The following is a 16,056-nucleotide window of genomic DNA, read 5'->3' as shown; positions in this document are numbered from 1 at the left end:
TAAAATCATGGATCCACCCAATAAAGATCCAAATCCGAATCCAAATATTTTAAAATTCAAGAATACTCAAACCGTCTCAGGCCTAATTAAAACAGAACAGCTAAGCATAAACAATATTTAGTATAGTGACCATAAAACTTAAGGAAGAAACTTTTTTTTTTGAAAGCACTTAAAAAGAAACTTATAGCGATAGAAGGATAAATATATAAGCTAAAAAGGTTTAGTAAACAATATTTTTAGTAGCCAATATAGTTTCATCAGTTTCTTTGATGAGATGAAATACTTCTCCTCCAAAAGGTAACTTGTTTAAATCCAGTTTCCGAACTTAATATGTTTCACAGATTCTTCTCATATTTCTTGCGTTGCTTTCTTTGTCTTCCATTTGTTCTTCTTTTACTTTTTTCTTTTGAATCTATTTGTTAAAAAATGATTTGATGACAAACTTGTGATTGTTAAGACTTAAGAGGTAACTAGATTCTGACCCGCCCTTTAGAGGGCGGGTATATTTTTTATTTTAATTTAATTCTCATATTTGTGTTTTCTTTGTGATGATATTTGTATTTTTTTGTAATCATATTTGTGTGTAAATCTTAATCAAAATATATTTTATTAAATAATAGCAATTTTAAAAAATTGATATGGTATACGTTCGGTTAGGGTTTGGTTGCCGGTCGAATCCGCAAATCCGCGGGTTTCAATTTTGTTTTGGTCAAAAGTATGACCCGCACAACCCGCATACAAATAATTTGTACCGACACCCGTCCTATTTAATTTTGCGATTATCTGCGAGTTATAATTTTTTAAAAAATAACTTTTAATTTAACTATTATAAAAAATATAAAAATATATTTATAATAAAATTTATATAATTTTTTAAAATTTTATTTGTTCTTTTTAAATTACCATATTTTTAAAACAGTGTTTACTTTTATTTTTATTTTTATTTTTATCTATTTTTGAGTTAGCGGGGACCCGCAATCCTAAATTTACCAACCCGCTCCCACCCCGAATTAAATACTCATAACCCACATCCAAAAATCGATTTTTTAAAAAAATATATATTAAATTAAATTATTATTATTAAACACAAATATAAAAATTAAATATCTCTAAAAAATTAAAACAAAAATATATACCAGCTCTTCTAAAAGACAAATCAAAATATAGTTTATTCTATTAAAATAAAAACATAACCTATTGATAAATATTATGTTCAACTATCTATTTCATTTATTTAAGGGACTATTTTATCAGTTTAAATTAATATTAAATATATCAATACTATTAATTTTGGATCAATGCCCTATTAATATTAGTTGAGTCCAAAAAAAAATATAACTACATCTAAAATATAACTACATGATATTAAATATAACTAAAAATATAACTGTTTCTATAAAACCGTACGTTACCACTACCAACGTTCCTTTTAAAAATACGTAACAACTTTCTATAGTCCCACTTTTTTTTTTGACAATTTTCTGTAGCCCCACTTAAACTCTTGATTATAATTTAAAATATGGACACAATTTACTATCAATTGGACATGTTGAAGAATTAATAGAATAGATATGAAAACCCAGTCTTAGAAAATGTAAATTGGATGTCAGTCAAAGAAGCATTAAAATTTAGGTAACTAAGTGTTGTTTGAGTTTATTGTAAATCGAAAATTTTGGAAACAACTAACTTTTATTCATTTACTTTTAATATTTTAATAGATTATTTTAATAGATTAACATAAAAGTTTCAAAACGAGGGAGTATGTTTTAAATGCTTGTTTATGTGAAAATTCAGCCGTTTTGTATTTAACTCGACTAGAGTTTAAACAGCAATGGTGAACGAAAATTATAACAAATCGAGTAGTTTTCCTTTTAAAATGTTTTCTGAATTTGGATTTGCAAGGAAATAATGCTCTTCAGATTAGACTGTTTCTTTTTTCTTTTGAAACTTAGATTATACTGTTAGTGAGACGACATAGCCAAAATAAAAAATAGACTTCAATCTCAAAAGAATCACCAGAGTTGGCGTGGCTATGATACAATGACAAACCAGACAACTTTTTATGCAATAATATATGTTCCTTTCTGTTTCACCACAGAACATAACAGAGTAACATCAAGTGACCGTCTCTAAGTTAAGGATCCAGCTTTTTTTTAGGTCAAGAAGACAAGAACGAATAGGATGATGAACAAGACGAGCAAGAAACATATCATCATCATCTGCCCTTTCGCTCCTGCTTTCTTCATAACCATTCCCACTTTTTTCTGTTCACAAACAAAACCATGTTCATCCTCTCAACTTTCCTATTTTCTTTAATACTACAACAAAGAAAGAACCATTATTAGAGTGTCTTTACCTGAACAAAATCAAGCCTGTTCTTTGTACTGTCCATCTCTGTACCCAATTCATCTATTATTCTCTCCTACAAAACCCACCCAAACAAAACAAAACAAAACTTAATGTTTCTCACCTCTGCAGATATTGATATTTGCTATATCTATCTTACTAACCTGTGCAACAAGTTCATCATGTATAGTAAGCCCCACCCCTCCAATTCTCTCTACACTTTTACTCAGCTCATCCAATTCTTCGTCTTGTTGCCTGAAGCAGTGGAGAAAAAAAATGATATTCACTACTCTGTTTCAACAAAACCTTTGCTACTCGAGCATTGTAAACCTCATAAAGCATAAAAAGAGACTGCAAAAGAGCTTTTACTTTATCAACAGCATCTGCCTATCTGATTCTGACTGTACAAAACCATCATCGTCTCTCCCTCCATACTGATCGTATCTATTTGCTTCAGTCGAGTTTGGCATTCTCATTAGTTCCAGGCGCACTTCACTTGCATTACCAGTCCCGGCATTACCCTTACCAGCTAGAACACCCGTCTTGACATTCCGCACCTATTCATAACCAAAGTATCGTAATTTTCTTGCACAAGTCAACAACTAACAGCCAAAGCTTATACCACTCTCTAAAGCTGTAACAAAGTATTCATACCTGCGTCCTAGCATTACTAGTCCATCTCCTGCGTCGTTCAAGCTCAGCATCATCAATGCCATACAAGGCAGGATCTTTTGCTGCAACGGTAATCGCTTTTTCCAGCTCATCTACCTTCCTATCAGTAAAGAAAACTTTTAATAGCCATGAAAGGACTCTTTACGTTGAATGGTTCACTTACCTAATCTACTGGATTTTTTTTTATCATCTGAGTTTAAAAAAAACAGGGGCCTATACATCCTACAAGATGAGCATCTATCTATCATCATACAAGACAGGAGAAGATCCTACCTGCCACTCGATGCTTCCACAGTTAGCAAGAAGCTCTTTGGTGGCATGGACTTGATCCCCCATGCCAGGAGAGATACGCTCCCATTTGTGGAATGCTGATTGCAACTTATCAATCTAACAACAACAAAAAAAAGCATCACCAACAATTTTAGACACTGTCGTCCTGACCAAAACCCCAAACATGCAAGGACTTACAGAATCTTGGATCTCTTCTTTAACTATGTAGAATGGATCTTGCGCTGAAGACATATCCCTTATAGCTAAACTATAACAAACACAATCAACTTCTCAGTTATAAAAGGAATTAGGGTTTCTAAGTCACACTGATCATAAGATTTCGATTAAATTCTGTGAATCTCTCTCTCGAAGGTAAGAAAGAAAAGTTTAGAGCTCTATGAATCTCTCTACTTTTTACGATCGATACAGGAAAAAAAAATTGAAGAAGCTTTCGTTTTACCAGGCGATAGGCGATGCGGTGAGAAGTTTGGAGGAGGAAAGAAGAGCAAACGAAGGCGGTGAAGTAAACGAGTTCCGGCGTGTGAGATTTGTATCTCTGACACGGCGAAACGCATCACCCGCGTTTCTCGGGTTAAAGAGCTTAAACTTTGGGCCTATTGGAGAAGCTTACTAAGCCCAATAACGACCATACAGCTTTTTTTAGCGGACATGCATTTTGGCAATCCCGCACGCTTATTTTCAATAATCGTTTTAGGAAGGTGATGGACACTTCCATCTTAAGAATTTGGTAGAAAGACGCAGGGGTGTTCAATCTGGATATTGGTTCTGTTTCGGTTCGATTTTTCGGTTTTTCGCTATTTAGGTTAGTTAATATAATTACCATTCTAAATTCATATTTACTTCGGTTCACTTCTATTTATACACCGTCGGTTTTTAGTTTATTCTTATACCAAAAACATAATTATTTAGTTTGATGTCATATTATATGAATTTTAAAGTCATATTTTCAAGGCAATTATTTATTAAAAATTATTATATGCTCAAATAAATGAACAAAAATGTAAAAATGCTTCTACCATCAAATAAAATAATCAAATCTAAAATTAAAATCAAAACTCGAAATTTTGAAAATAAAAATAAAAAACAAAACAGAAGCATGAAAGAATTTTTATTTCACTCTTCCATATTTAGTGCTCATCAAGTCATGCTTCTTCGATTATATACGAAACTCTATTCGTTTATAGATAAGAAAAATATTGTGAAGAATTTTCACTAATTGTTGTCCATCAAATTTATAGCCACGTCAATTCAATTTAGTCAATGCTAACATAAAGCAAAAAAATTAAAAAAAAAAGAAGACTAAGAAAATAAAAAGTCTCGGTTGTGATGTATTATTATTTAATTATAGTTCAAGTGTTTTATAAATCCGTGCTTCTTTATTACTATAAAAAAATATGGTAATGGTTATTAACAAGAAATTAACTTATATAACAAACAGATTTTCATGTGTCGTTATAAAATAGATACATATTTACATGTTTCTATTTTGATCGGTTTTCGGTTATAAACCAAACAATATCCAAATCCTACAGTTTTTATAAAATCATATCCATTCGGTTTATATGGTATATACCAAAACCAAACCATATTGTCTATTTCAGTTTGGTCTGGTTTGGTTCGGTACAGTTTGGTTTTATCATGTTGAACATCACTAAAAATTCTAGATGCAACTGGAAAGATTTTTCTGGTCGTAAAGAACCTTTAAGAGGTTAAACAGGCGGTGTGACTTTAGAACGCTAAACTTTATATTTAAAGTTTAAAAGTAGTGTTTATCTTTAAAAAAAAAAAAACAAATTCACCTCTACATTTATGCAAAAGTCTTCATTTTAATAAAATTATAAAAAAAATTATACACTTCTATATAGCGATAAAAAATACAATAAAAATTTATTATTAACAATATTAATTGATTAACTTTGTAATTGAAAAGTATAGAAAATACATAATAAAATAAATAAAATTATCATTAAAATTTTCCATAATGTTTTTATATATGATCAACTAATGCATTTAGAATTGACAAATATTTTTATTTTGGATTACGAGTTAAAAATAGTTGATTAACTTTATTAATTTATTTTATACTTTGCATAAAACAAAACAAAAGCTGAGGATTAATATGATAATTTTAAAAGTAAATAAGATTATTTGAAAGACATATAATTGCAAGGACCAACCAGTATAAGACATCAAATATAAAGTTTTGGACAGTTAAATTTCATGTTCAAAAATTTGAAACTTTTTTATAGTATAAAAAACTTCACATTTTCAATTTTTTAAAAAATTGAAAATGCAAGAAAGAAACTAATACGTTTAAAGAATACATATTGTTTGTATACCTTTTTGTCATCGACTAGATTATATTGTAAACATAAAACTTTTTGTATGCGCTGGCAAAGAATACATTCCTTCCGAAACCATAAGCTGTCAGTGATCACAATCTTTCCGAAGCCATATAAAAATAGAAGGATATGAAAACAAAGAAATGGACTATTGAAACTTAAACCGAAAGTCTTGTTGAAATAACTGAAGCAAATGTTCTGGTGATAGCAACCATTGGAAAAGAGTACACTGATCTTCAAATTGCGAATAGAAATTAGTCAAATAAATTTATGTGTGGACTTAGAAAAACTTCCTATCCAAAAAATAACCAATTTGACGAAACCTCAAAGCTCGCACAACCTTAAACTGATAATTCCATTGGCTCTAATTATATTGTAATACAAAATACAAATAACACTCTTCATATGAAAACCGTAATGACGTCAGTGCACCATTTCAATTATAATGAAACACTTTGATGTCTTGGTGCAAACTTATACCGTCCTTTTCCACCGTCCTTCCATTGAAGATAGTTCTTTGTGGGGATCTTTCCTTTTTTTTTCATTTTCTTGTATGCAATAATATATAAGGCTCCTCCACTGTGCGGAAACTCTGACTAAATTAATATCACATTAACATGAAAATTCACTTAGCAAAATTATATCAAGTGTTCAAGTTTAATTTGTTTGGAAATTCGAGCATTCAGAATGTTTCCGTCTTAGACTTTACGTATTTTTCACATTGCAATTTCAATGTTTAAATTCAGGGAATGTGAAATTTGGTTTTAGTTCAGACTCAAATGGTAAAATAAAGAAAGAAAGTGAAAAGATTTAAACTAGATCTTCTCTACTCTCTACCTAAAACCAATTCGGGGTTGGGCTAGTGAAATGTAGTTATCTAAAAGGACACGAGCTCGATTTCTGTTGAGAAAGATAATAAATTGAAGACTGATACAATCCTGACTTTGGAGATGATGCATGGCCTGATTTTAAAACTTCCAAACTAAAAAAGAAAAAATAGATTACCAAATTTTATATATAGTTACGTGATTGGTCGGTAAGCATCCACTACTAGTCTACCATACGTGGTCACATGCTAAATTAGCATTCCGAGTTAACAACTTATTATATACAAATACAACAGTCTTTTTTTTTTTTGCCGTCTATATATTTATATTAATAAAGGGACTAAGCCCATAGGTATTACACTCAGCCCAGATTGGGATCCAACATACATCCCAGATAAAAAACAAAGGCCCAAACAATGGCCCATTTTTCACTCGAGCCCAAACAATGGCCCAAAGAAAGAAACTTAGTGGTTTCAACGCGGCTCGAAATCACGCATAACAAGACACGTGGCAAGACAGAAGCACAGCCGAGACACGTGGGGAAACCTCACCAAACGAGGTCCACGCGTCTCACATCCACTCACGCCGGCACCGCCAAGATTCCCCACCGGAGGAAGCAAAGCCGTCGCTTCTCCGGGACACCGAAGAACGTCGGAGATATGAATCCCGACTCCTTCATCCTCACCAGCTTCGCCTGAACTCTTTGTCAATGGAGAGACATCGGGTCAATCCCGAGATCGTGTCCAGAGCCATCGAAGCGCAATCGTCTCCCCAACGCTTCCTTCCCCGTAGAAACCCATCGATCCAGCGAGTTCTCGGCCGGAAGCGAAGCCACACCCTCTACCTACACACCATCGGATCACCGGAAAGAAAAAAATTCACCAAAGCCGTCGTCGGCATAAAGAGAGACCGCACGACGCTAACACCGCAAACCGACCGTTCACCAAAAGTAGGCACAAACGTCGGAGGCAAAAAGCCGGCCGTCCACCGCTAGAGAAGGTACGACGCCGGAGCCGAGAAAATTCCACCGCTTCCACCGAAATATAAGGCGGAAAATAAAGAAAAAGTAGGAAGAGACAAAGAGGCCGGACCGGCGGTGGCTGTGGAAGCCCACCCCGCCGGCCGGAAACGCTACAGTCGTCGGAGTTTAGAGAGAGGTCAGAGCTCTTTTTTGTGTGATATACAAATACAACAGTCTAACAAGGACAAAACAATTATAAAGAAAACAGTAGTTTTCCATTCATGTGCCGATACCAAATCTATGTGTGTAATACCCAACACGTAGAAAGGAAACAAAAGAAATTTAAAAAACGTGCTGGTTCTGATTAGAATAATAGAGTGGGATGTAAACAAAAGTCAGCATGAATCATGTGACACGGTAATAAGACACGGTCCTATGACTAAGTCCACTCCTATCCAATGACGTAAAACAACATCACTCACACCGTCTGCTATGACGCACATCCTCACGTAACCATCGTTGACGCTAAACTTCCCTCCTCACTCTTTCCTTCCGTATATATATCACAAAACCTTCTTCTTCCTAATTGGCATCTTAAATCATTTGTGAGCAATACAAGGAACGATTTCTTGTACAAGGCATTATAATATGGTCCCTGCCGCGGAATCTCTTCGGCCGCTACCGCTTAAAACGCAAGAAACAGGCGAGAGTAGTGTGCGTACGTTGGTGGAGGAGAACGCGCTGATCGTGATTGGACGGAGGGGATGCTGCATGTGCCACGTTGTCAAGAGTCTGCTTCTTGGACTTGGAGTCAATCCGGCGGTTCTTGAGTTCGTTGAGGAGAAGGAAGAGGAAGTTATGAGTGAGTTAGAGAGGATTGGCGTTGAAGGCGGCAGAGAAACTGTGAAATTACCGGCGGTTTATATAGGAGGGAGGTTGTTTGGAGGGCTAGATAGGGTTATGGCCACTCATATCTCGGGTGAGTTGGTTCCAATTCTTAAGGATGTTGGAGCTTTGTGGTTGTGATTGTATTCAAATTAATTGTTTTCCTTAAATATATGTTGAATCTTGATTCGGCAATGGATGTTTATTCTTTAGGCTTATGATGGATCAATGATTTCCTTTCTATGATAAAATCGAATAATGGTTAAAATCACTAGAATGTATGTATATTCATTAAATACAAATTGTATAAATTGATTCAAAACGAAATATAGAACCAATATTTGTATCAGCAAATTCATTTTTGGAACAATTTCTACTAAAAGATAAAAGGAATGCGGCAGGAATAAATTAATGTAGATATTGGAGTCAAGAGAAACACCTTGGCATGAGTAACTGCTGTTTTCAACTAAGCATTGCGCTCCGTCATATTTCAAAGATATTTCGAAGAGAAGGAAATATTCGAGGATTTGAAAAAGGTTTCATCCTTAGACGGACAACTAGCAAAACCCATTAAAAACTGAGAGACAAATGTTGGATCCAAATCTCGACAAGATCCAATAAGATTGTGGACCGGCGATCGGCCCAGACTACTTGAAGAAAAGATTTAGACCTCGACTTCGGCTCCGAATTCGATCCAAAGAAGACCGATGCACAGAGATCGATCTCGAGCTCAGACTAAAAACAAACTTGGAGACTCATCTACAACCAAAGACCAAGTCAAGAGAATATCCTTTGGAATCATTGGAGCTAACGAGTAACAAGTGACACACCCCATAAATCTCCGGATCCACAACATACAAGGGAGAAGATCTTGGAGGCACATGCCAACAAGGATCGGTATAAAAGAAGGAAGAGAGGAAATGGAAAGACATTTTGAGACCTAGATTATCATGATCAACATCGACCTCCTGAATTTGATCCATTTCAACTTCTGACTTGGTCTCTTATGTTTACAAACCTTAGCTTAGTTCAATTCATTTGTATTCATTAATTCTCGTGAAATCCCTTAAAAGCAATTATCAATACCTTTCTAAATTTAGGAAAATATTATCCATATTCAAGAAGTGTATGAAACTCAAATTTTAGAAGATACATATACATTAAGAAAGACCTTCTATACCTAAATCATTTAAAAAATATCCAAGCAAAATATTTGAAAAAGTTTCAAAATAAATTTCAAAACTTGTGTACATTAAAAAAATGATTTATATACTATATATATATATATATATATATATATATGTAGTGTGGATATAATTGTTTTTTACCTTTTAAAAAAAAATTTTGTCATTTTGACCCATAAATGATATCTGAGAACAAAAGTTGTTTTAGGCTTATTTAATTGTATTTTCTATAAAACTATTTTTATTTAATTTTAAAAGAAAACTATTACCCCAATATCTATATAACATATCAAAAAGAACTGAGAAAATGTAACACAATAAGAACACAAAAAAAAATCGAAGTATACGAATAAAAAGATAATTTTATATAAGATGGAAAAGTTTGTTTAAAAGTAAAATGAACAAAAAAAAGGAGTCTTACAGTAAAATGATAAATCTATGAAAGAAAGTAAATTAACTTCAAAGCAAAGAAAATAAAATAAAAAGGATAAATACAAAATTACATATCGAAGAAAGGAGGAGAAAAAAAAGGAATCGTTATACAACCGACCTCACTATTCAATCCTAAAGAGTAACTATCTAAACCTATAATAATGGTTAACCCCACGAAGTTCTTAAACATATAATTGTTTGTAGCTAATCACCGATGAATCCCTCTAGCTTCCCGTCCAAGTCAACCATTGATGTAAAAAAAGCCAGATCAACAACCAAAACGACATAGCGCTGATCGTTTCGAAGCATCTTCTCTACAAAGCCCAAACACTCTAACTCCGTTTTCTCACCAGCGTCCATAAACTCCTCGCTCACTTAGCAGCTTCTGGTCCCGACGGTCCCCCAGTCTCCGATGAGGTCCTCTCCTTCCTGAGGTCCTTCTTCAATCGATGAACTCAACGCCGTCTTCAGCAAGATCGCTTCCGTTGTTCTCGCTGACCATAGCGCCAACGGTGGACCAAAGATCACGTCCATCAATGGTGTCTGGATCGAAGCAAACACTGCCCATTGATTCATCGTTCAAGGATCCTCTTGAGAATGTTTTCAAAGCTGCTTCGATCGTGTAGACTTCGAACAACGTAAGCTTTTAATACCTATGCTCTGTTTCTTGATTTAACTCTGTTTCTAAAGTTTCTGTTCTTGATTTAACTTTGTTTTCACATAATTTTGATACAACAGGCAGAAAAAGTGCGTATTAGATCTGAAAAATGGGCTGAGGATATAACCAATGGTCTCATCAAAGATCTCTTCCTCCTGGATCCGTCACGAGTCTAACCGGCTGCGCTTTTGGAAACGCACTCTACTTCAAAGGAGCATGGGAAGTTCCATTCGACAAGTCTTACACCAAAGACAAAGAGTTCCACCTTCTCAGTGGAACCTCAGTGTCCGTGCCATTCATGAGCAGCTACGAGAACCAATATATAAATGTTTATGATGGTTTCAAGGTCCTCAGGTTACCTTATCGACAACGCAATGATGCGACCAATTATTCCAGCTTTCCTTATCGTCAAGGTGGTTATAGTACCAATGGCAGCTTCTCGATGTACTTTTATCTCCCAGACAGAATGATGGATTGGATGATCTTGTCAAGGCAATGGCATCTACTTCTGGATTTTTAGATTGTCACGTTCCAAGATGCAAGTTTTAGTTAATGAATTCAGAATCCCAAAGTTTAAGATTACTTATGGCTTAGACGGCCCAAGACTTGGGATTACGTTCAATGGCTTTGTTTCATAAAGCATGTGTGGAGATTGATGAAGAAGGCGCTGAAGCTGCTGCTGCCACTTTTACACTCAGTGGTGGTTGTGGGATATATGGAGCCTCCTAAGAGGATAGATTTTGTGGCAGATCATCCATTTTTGTTCTTTATTCGGGAAGACAAAACTGGAACTGTTTTGTTTGCTGGTCAGATCTTTGATCCTTCCAAAAAATCTGCTTAGGCTTTCGCTTTAGTTACAAGTTATGACCGGATAAGTTGAATTACGTTTGAGCTTCATGTTCAATCTTGAATTTATGAATCAACTGATTCATATTTATGTATTTGGTTATCCAAAAAAATTCCATTAATCGCATGGTTTTATACTTTGTTTTTTATAAATTTTCATTAATCAATTGAATCATATTTATATATTCTCTTATATTAAACATTGAATCAACCACCTGGTATCATTTATGGCAGCAGTGCTCTTTGTTCACCTCTGTTCTTGTCTTTAACACACTGGAACATATAACCTTCAGTAGAGAGCTTCGTCCATTTAAAATATTTATCTCACACATCTGTAAATCCGGTGTATTTACATGCTACGAACAAAAACATATCATTGATACTTTTCAGCTGATTCCCATGAGTTAGCGGTGGATAGTACTATCATTCTTTATCTTTAGGTGCTCCATTAAAAAATCAACCGTCTGAATCTTTCCCGTGTCCTGCTATCATAAGTTTTACTTACCAGTTACATAAACAAATACTTTATTGCTTCGGGTGTCTAAAGAGTAGATTAAATGGTGACTCTAAGCTATTTTATTTTATTTTTTTTGGTAAACCAAAACTTAAGCTATATTATGTAAGAGAAAGTTTTAAGAAAAACGTGGTAAACAACAAAAATGGGTAATCACGTATGATTCTCATGCTGTTAGGAAGAATATGCCAATTTTGTTTTGACAGCGTCAATAGAAGTTTAAAGCAAGAAATATAATATTTCTACCCTTTTTGTTACAGTTCGTTATAACAGATTAACAAATACACATACAAATGAGAGGAATTGGCTTTTTTGACTCAAGCCACGCAATAAATCACCATAAAATAAACAATACCCTCTCTCTCTCTCTCTCTCTCTCTCTCTCTCTCTCTCTCTCTCTCTCTCTCCTCTCTCTCTCTCTCTCTCTCTCTCTCTCTCTCTCTCTCTGCTCCTCGTGTGGCTGCTGCAAGAAGGCAGGAACAATATCATCATATCAAAACCTGTTTGGATGTAAATGTCCTATCGCAGGAAAAATGACCTTTTTATCTCTCACTTTCACCTGATTACAAACAATAGCACTATGTTCTTCTGCCATATATAGATGACATTACAAACGATAGTAAATAGAGCAGCCTTCATTATTTTTGTACAATTTTAAGCATCAACAGAATTGTATATATACGTTCTTATTTCTTGCCTTAAATAGGCGGCTATCTTGAGCATGTTCTTTCTCCAGTCGCAGTGATCAAGTTCAGCCACACAAAAAGAATCTATGAATACAGTTTCTTAACAGTTAACACCCAGTTATGTGATGATTAATGATGAGAGTAATGTCAACATAATAATGTCAACACCTTGTTCAACATAGTTATTTACCATAAAGGCATGTCAGAAACAGAGCTATTGGGTTTGGGTCACATGTTGCTATTAGTCATTTTGTTCCGATGACTTATTTGCGGATCCTGCTCGTATCATCTTCATCTCAATTAGAGTCCATGACTTATTGGCAGATCCTACTTTGCATTTTTTTTTTCGGTGTGAATGTTAAATTGAAACTCGGCAGTTCTAGGTATATAGAACTCCTGTTTGGAATAAACAGCATAAAGGTGAGCCCTAGCTAAGCTGACATGCTACATGAATATCTCCAAAAATAATCATACCTACAAAATAATTGGTTAATCACGTATTAATCTAATAAAGTCATGATGTTATAAAGAGCTTAATCCTTCATGAAAATGACAGGAACCAGTACACATGGCTCATAAATATTTGCCAGTTTCTGTTTCACGGGAAGTTTATGTGAAAACAATAAAGATTTTACATTTTTACCGTCGCAGTTCCTTATAACATTAATTTGCTTGCTATAAATACCCATTTCAATGTTTTTGCTTTAGTCTCAAGTCACACAAGAAACACAAACACCATGGGTAACAATAAGCCATTGTCATTCATCTCTTTGATCCTTCTCGTGTCAGCTGTTGCAATATCAGCTGGAGATGAAGTGGAGCCCGTCAAGGACACAAATGGAAACCCACTTAAGAGTCAGACCCAGTACTTCATCCAACCAGGTTCAAACAAGAAAGGAGGTGGTCTTGTCCCAGCAAGCACTGACTTTACTCGCTTGTGTCCATTAGGTATTTCCCAAACACTCCTTCCATATCAGCCAGGCCTTCCTGTAAATTTCTCCAATCCATCTTCCCAAAATGGTGATGTATTGACAACAAACACCGATCTAGTTATCGAGTTCCAGTCTTCGATATGGCTTTGCCCTTCTTCAAAGATATGGAAGGTCGATACCTCCTCAAGTTCTGACAAGAACTATGTAACCACTGGTGGTAGCTCCAGCACGAGGGAGAGCTTTTTCAGGATTCAGAAATATGGAAAAGATGAAAACACTTACAAGCTAGTTCACTACGAGAGTGACTCCGCTATAAAAGGTATTGGTGCGACCACCGGTTTATTCGGAGCACCTTATCTTGTTCTTGAAGATGATAATAATGATAAAAATGTTTTCCCTGTTAAGTTCCGTGAGGTTGACACGTCCACAGAGAATGTGTTTGCGAAGGGTCTTAGGATGTTCCCTTCATTCTGAGTTATACTTCGATGTTGTTTAATAAGTTGAATTATGTAAAATAATGGGTTGAAACAATACCACTAAACCATCTTTTGGTTTGATGTAATAAAAAGTTAAGGTCTTTGCTTTTGGTTTTAAGGGTCTTTGTTCTTTATGAGGATCCTTCTTTTTCTTAAGAAACCAAACTCTTGTTAAATTTAAGCAAACAAGTGCTGCCAAAACTGCTCAGAACCTCTTCACAATTTAGATGTGTTGGGCCCTGCTTGCTCGATCATAGGCATTCTCTTATGTGTCAATTTACTCTTCAGTTAAACAAATGAAATGAATTCTCAAAGAAAGTGAGATAGTTGGCGTTGAGAAGCGGTATTTACAATTAACTCTGATACTGCTGACAGTTGTGTTGTGTTTAATGCGGAAGTGGGGTGTACTAGTGAAGTTAATGCCCTTATAACTTGGCTATCACTCAAAGCCTTTGTAATTGTAGCCCATTGCTAAAAGCCTAAAACCTGTTAAAAATATATAATTCTCCCTTGTTTTAGCATATCTAAGTTTCATACTTTTTCTAATTGAGTTAGTGACTAACAGTGTCTGTTTGCATAATCTATTTCATCAGAAAAGAGCATACCAAGCTTGTAATCTTTGAATGTTAATACATTAAGTACTTTATATAAGTTCTCCTTGTTTTTTTCTCATCTTTCTTCTATAAGCATTTCGACCACACTTATCAAATTTTGAGCTTCTCCGTTTTCTTCAAAGTAAGACAAGAAGATCAAAATCTTCTTTTCCTCACTTATGATATAAGTTTTTCCTCTGTATTCACTCCTCACTTCACGAATCATCTCACTCCTCACTTCACGAATCATCTTATTGACTCCAGTTAATTTCCAATATCTCTTGTGGGGCATTATGTAAAGGATGAATTTGCTATAGTCTTCTCTTGGTAAACTTGGTGACTAATGTACTCGTTTAATGCTTCAGGTAAACCGTCAGTAAATGTTAACATCGTATGCATCATAGTTCTAACCATAGAAGCATCAAGCATGTCAGGAACATAACCATTGAAACACATGTTGCTGTCGTTGGGAACCTTGTTCTTTTTTATGAATAAATGTTAAAAAAACAAAAACTTCTTTTTACAACATAAACTTCTCGATCAGGAGATCAAAATAAAGCTAATCATTTTGTGGGACCTTAATCACCTAAATTGTTTAATCTTGTCGAGTGGCAAACCACAACCTGAGAAGTGAGACCACCTTCATATATACTTCACCTTGTTCTCATGAGTTATCGGTGGCCTTGCTCTTTATCATCTTCAGCTTTTAGCTAGGTTCCATGAAATTGTTCATTAATGTGGAAATCTTTCTCGTGTTGCCAAGTAAAGCAAACAAAAAGACTTCATTGGTAGATATCTTGCCACCGACACTAAAAGCACTTCCTTTAATGAACTCACAACATTTTTTTTTGGTCAAAATGAACTTAAACATCGAAGTTGTTTTTATAGATTTATAATTTAACACTCAAATCAAAGTCCGCATAAAAATACATCGATATGTGTGTTTGAGATTCAAGTCACCCAAGAATCACCAGGAATAGCAATATGACAGCACTCTCATTCATCTCTTTGTTCCCTCTCATTCCGGCAGGCACAAAAGTGGAATACGTCAAGCACACAATTGAAAAGCCAATTCAGAGACCCAATATCTCATTGAACCAGCTTTACTCACAAAAGGAGCGGTCTTGTCCCAGTAAGCACTGAGTCACTGAGTTAGCCCATTAGTCTGCGTTAGGTATCGTCTAAAGACTCTAAACTCTCCTTCCATTTCAACCAGGCCTACCTATATTACTTTTCTCTACTCCATTCTAATATGGGAAGTCAATTCCTCCTCGAGTACCAAGAACGCTGTGTAATGGTCGTAGCTCTAAGCCTTTTTTTCTGTCACGATGGTAGCTCTAAGCCTCTAGAAGGAAATATAGCTTTTTAGGATTCAGAAATATCAAATATGGAAATGAACAAAACAATAATA

The 16,056-nt window shown here is 34.9% G+C and overlaps 4 protein-coding genes across 6 annotated transcripts; 3 read left to right on the top strand and 1 right to left on the bottom strand.

Moving 5' to 3' along the window:
• Positions 1–1,975: 1,975 nt before the first annotated feature.
• On the bottom strand, positions 1,976–3,878 carry LOC108840546 (syntaxin-61). 3 transcript variants are annotated; one of them, XM_018613382.2, is made up of 8 exons: positions 3,749–3,878; positions 3,487–3,551; positions 3,292–3,405; positions 3,001–3,114; positions 2,716–2,903; positions 2,511–2,601; positions 2,357–2,422; positions 1,976–2,264 (listed from the first exon to the last, which is right to left on the bottom strand). In XM_018613382.2, the coding sequence occupies exons 1-8, from the start codon at positions 3,861–3,863 to the stop codon at positions 2,154–2,156; spliced, it is 864 nt and encodes a 287-aa protein (XP_018468884.1). In that variant the 5' UTR covers positions 3,864–3,878; the 3' UTR covers positions 1,976–2,153. The 3 variants fall into 3 exon arrangements, with proteins under 3 accessions (XP_018468884.1, XP_018468893.1, XP_056867305.1); XM_018613391.2 differs by having other exon boundaries at positions 3,487–3,556; positions 3,749–3,867; XM_057011325.1 differs by lacking the exon at positions 3,749–3,878 and having other exon boundaries at positions 3,001–3,118; positions 3,487–3,562.
• Positions 3,879–7,965: 4,087 nt separating this feature from the next.
• Positions 7,966–8,595, top strand: LOC108855073 (glutaredoxin-C9). Its single transcript, XM_018628783.2, has one exon. It carries the CDS (start codon positions 8,088–8,090, stop codon positions 8,463–8,465), a length of 378 nt encoding a protein of 125 aa, XP_018484285.1. The 5' UTR covers positions 7,966–8,087; the 3' UTR covers positions 8,466–8,595.
• A 1,794-nt stretch (positions 8,596–10,389) lies between these two features.
• On the top strand, positions 10,390–11,599 carry LOC108854289 (serpin-Z1). The gene is given in 7 exon segments (XM_056989691.1): positions 10,390–10,539; positions 10,679–10,742; positions 10,745–11,062; positions 11,065–11,139; positions 11,142–11,196; positions 11,198–11,315; positions 11,317–11,599. Coding segments are annotated over 7 exon segments (903 nt in total). The 3' UTR covers positions 11,440–11,599.
• Positions 11,600–13,340: 1,741 nt separating this feature from the next.
• LOC108835865 (kunitz trypsin inhibitor 2) lies at positions 13,341–14,170 on the top strand. The gene has a single exon (XM_018609113.2). The coding sequence runs from the start codon at positions 13,382–13,384 to the stop codon at positions 14,048–14,050; it is 669 nt and encodes a 222-aa protein (XP_018464615.1). The 5' UTR covers positions 13,341–13,381; the 3' UTR covers positions 14,051–14,170.
• The last annotated feature ends 1,886 nt before the right edge of the window (positions 14,171–16,056 follow it).

Source organism: Raphanus sativus, chromosome 1 (genome assembly GCF_000801105.2).
Source record: "Raphanus sativus cultivar WK10039 chromosome 1, ASM80110v3, whole genome shotgun sequence".
NCBI lineage: Eukaryota > Viridiplantae > Streptophyta > Magnoliopsida > Brassicales > Brassicaceae > Raphanus > Raphanus sativus.
This window is presented reverse-complemented; position numbering and strand designations above follow the sequence as displayed.

Excerpts from the sequence above, each read along its gene's own strand:
- LOC108855073 (XM_018628783.2), top strand. The coding sequence starts at position 8,088 with ATGGTCCCTGCCGCGGAATCTCTTCGGCCGCTACCGCTTAAAACGCAA.
- LOC108835865 (XM_018609113.2), top strand. The coding sequence starts at position 13,382 with ATGGGTAACAATAAGCCATTGTCATTCATCTCTTTGATCCTTCTCGTG.
- LOC108840546 (XM_018613382.2), bottom strand. The coding sequence starts at position 3,863 with ATGCGTTTCGCCGTGTCAGAGATACAAATCTCACACGCCGGAACTCGT. Across the intron at positions 3,406-3,486 it reads AAGAAGAGATCCAAGATTCT|ATTGATAAGTTGCAATCAGC; the intron begins GTAAGTCCTTGC and ends TGTTGTTGTTAG. Across the intron at positions 2,904-3,000 it reads CTAGTAATGCTAGGACGCAG|GTGCGGAATGTCAAGACGGG; the intron begins GTATGAATACTT and ends GGTTATGAATAG.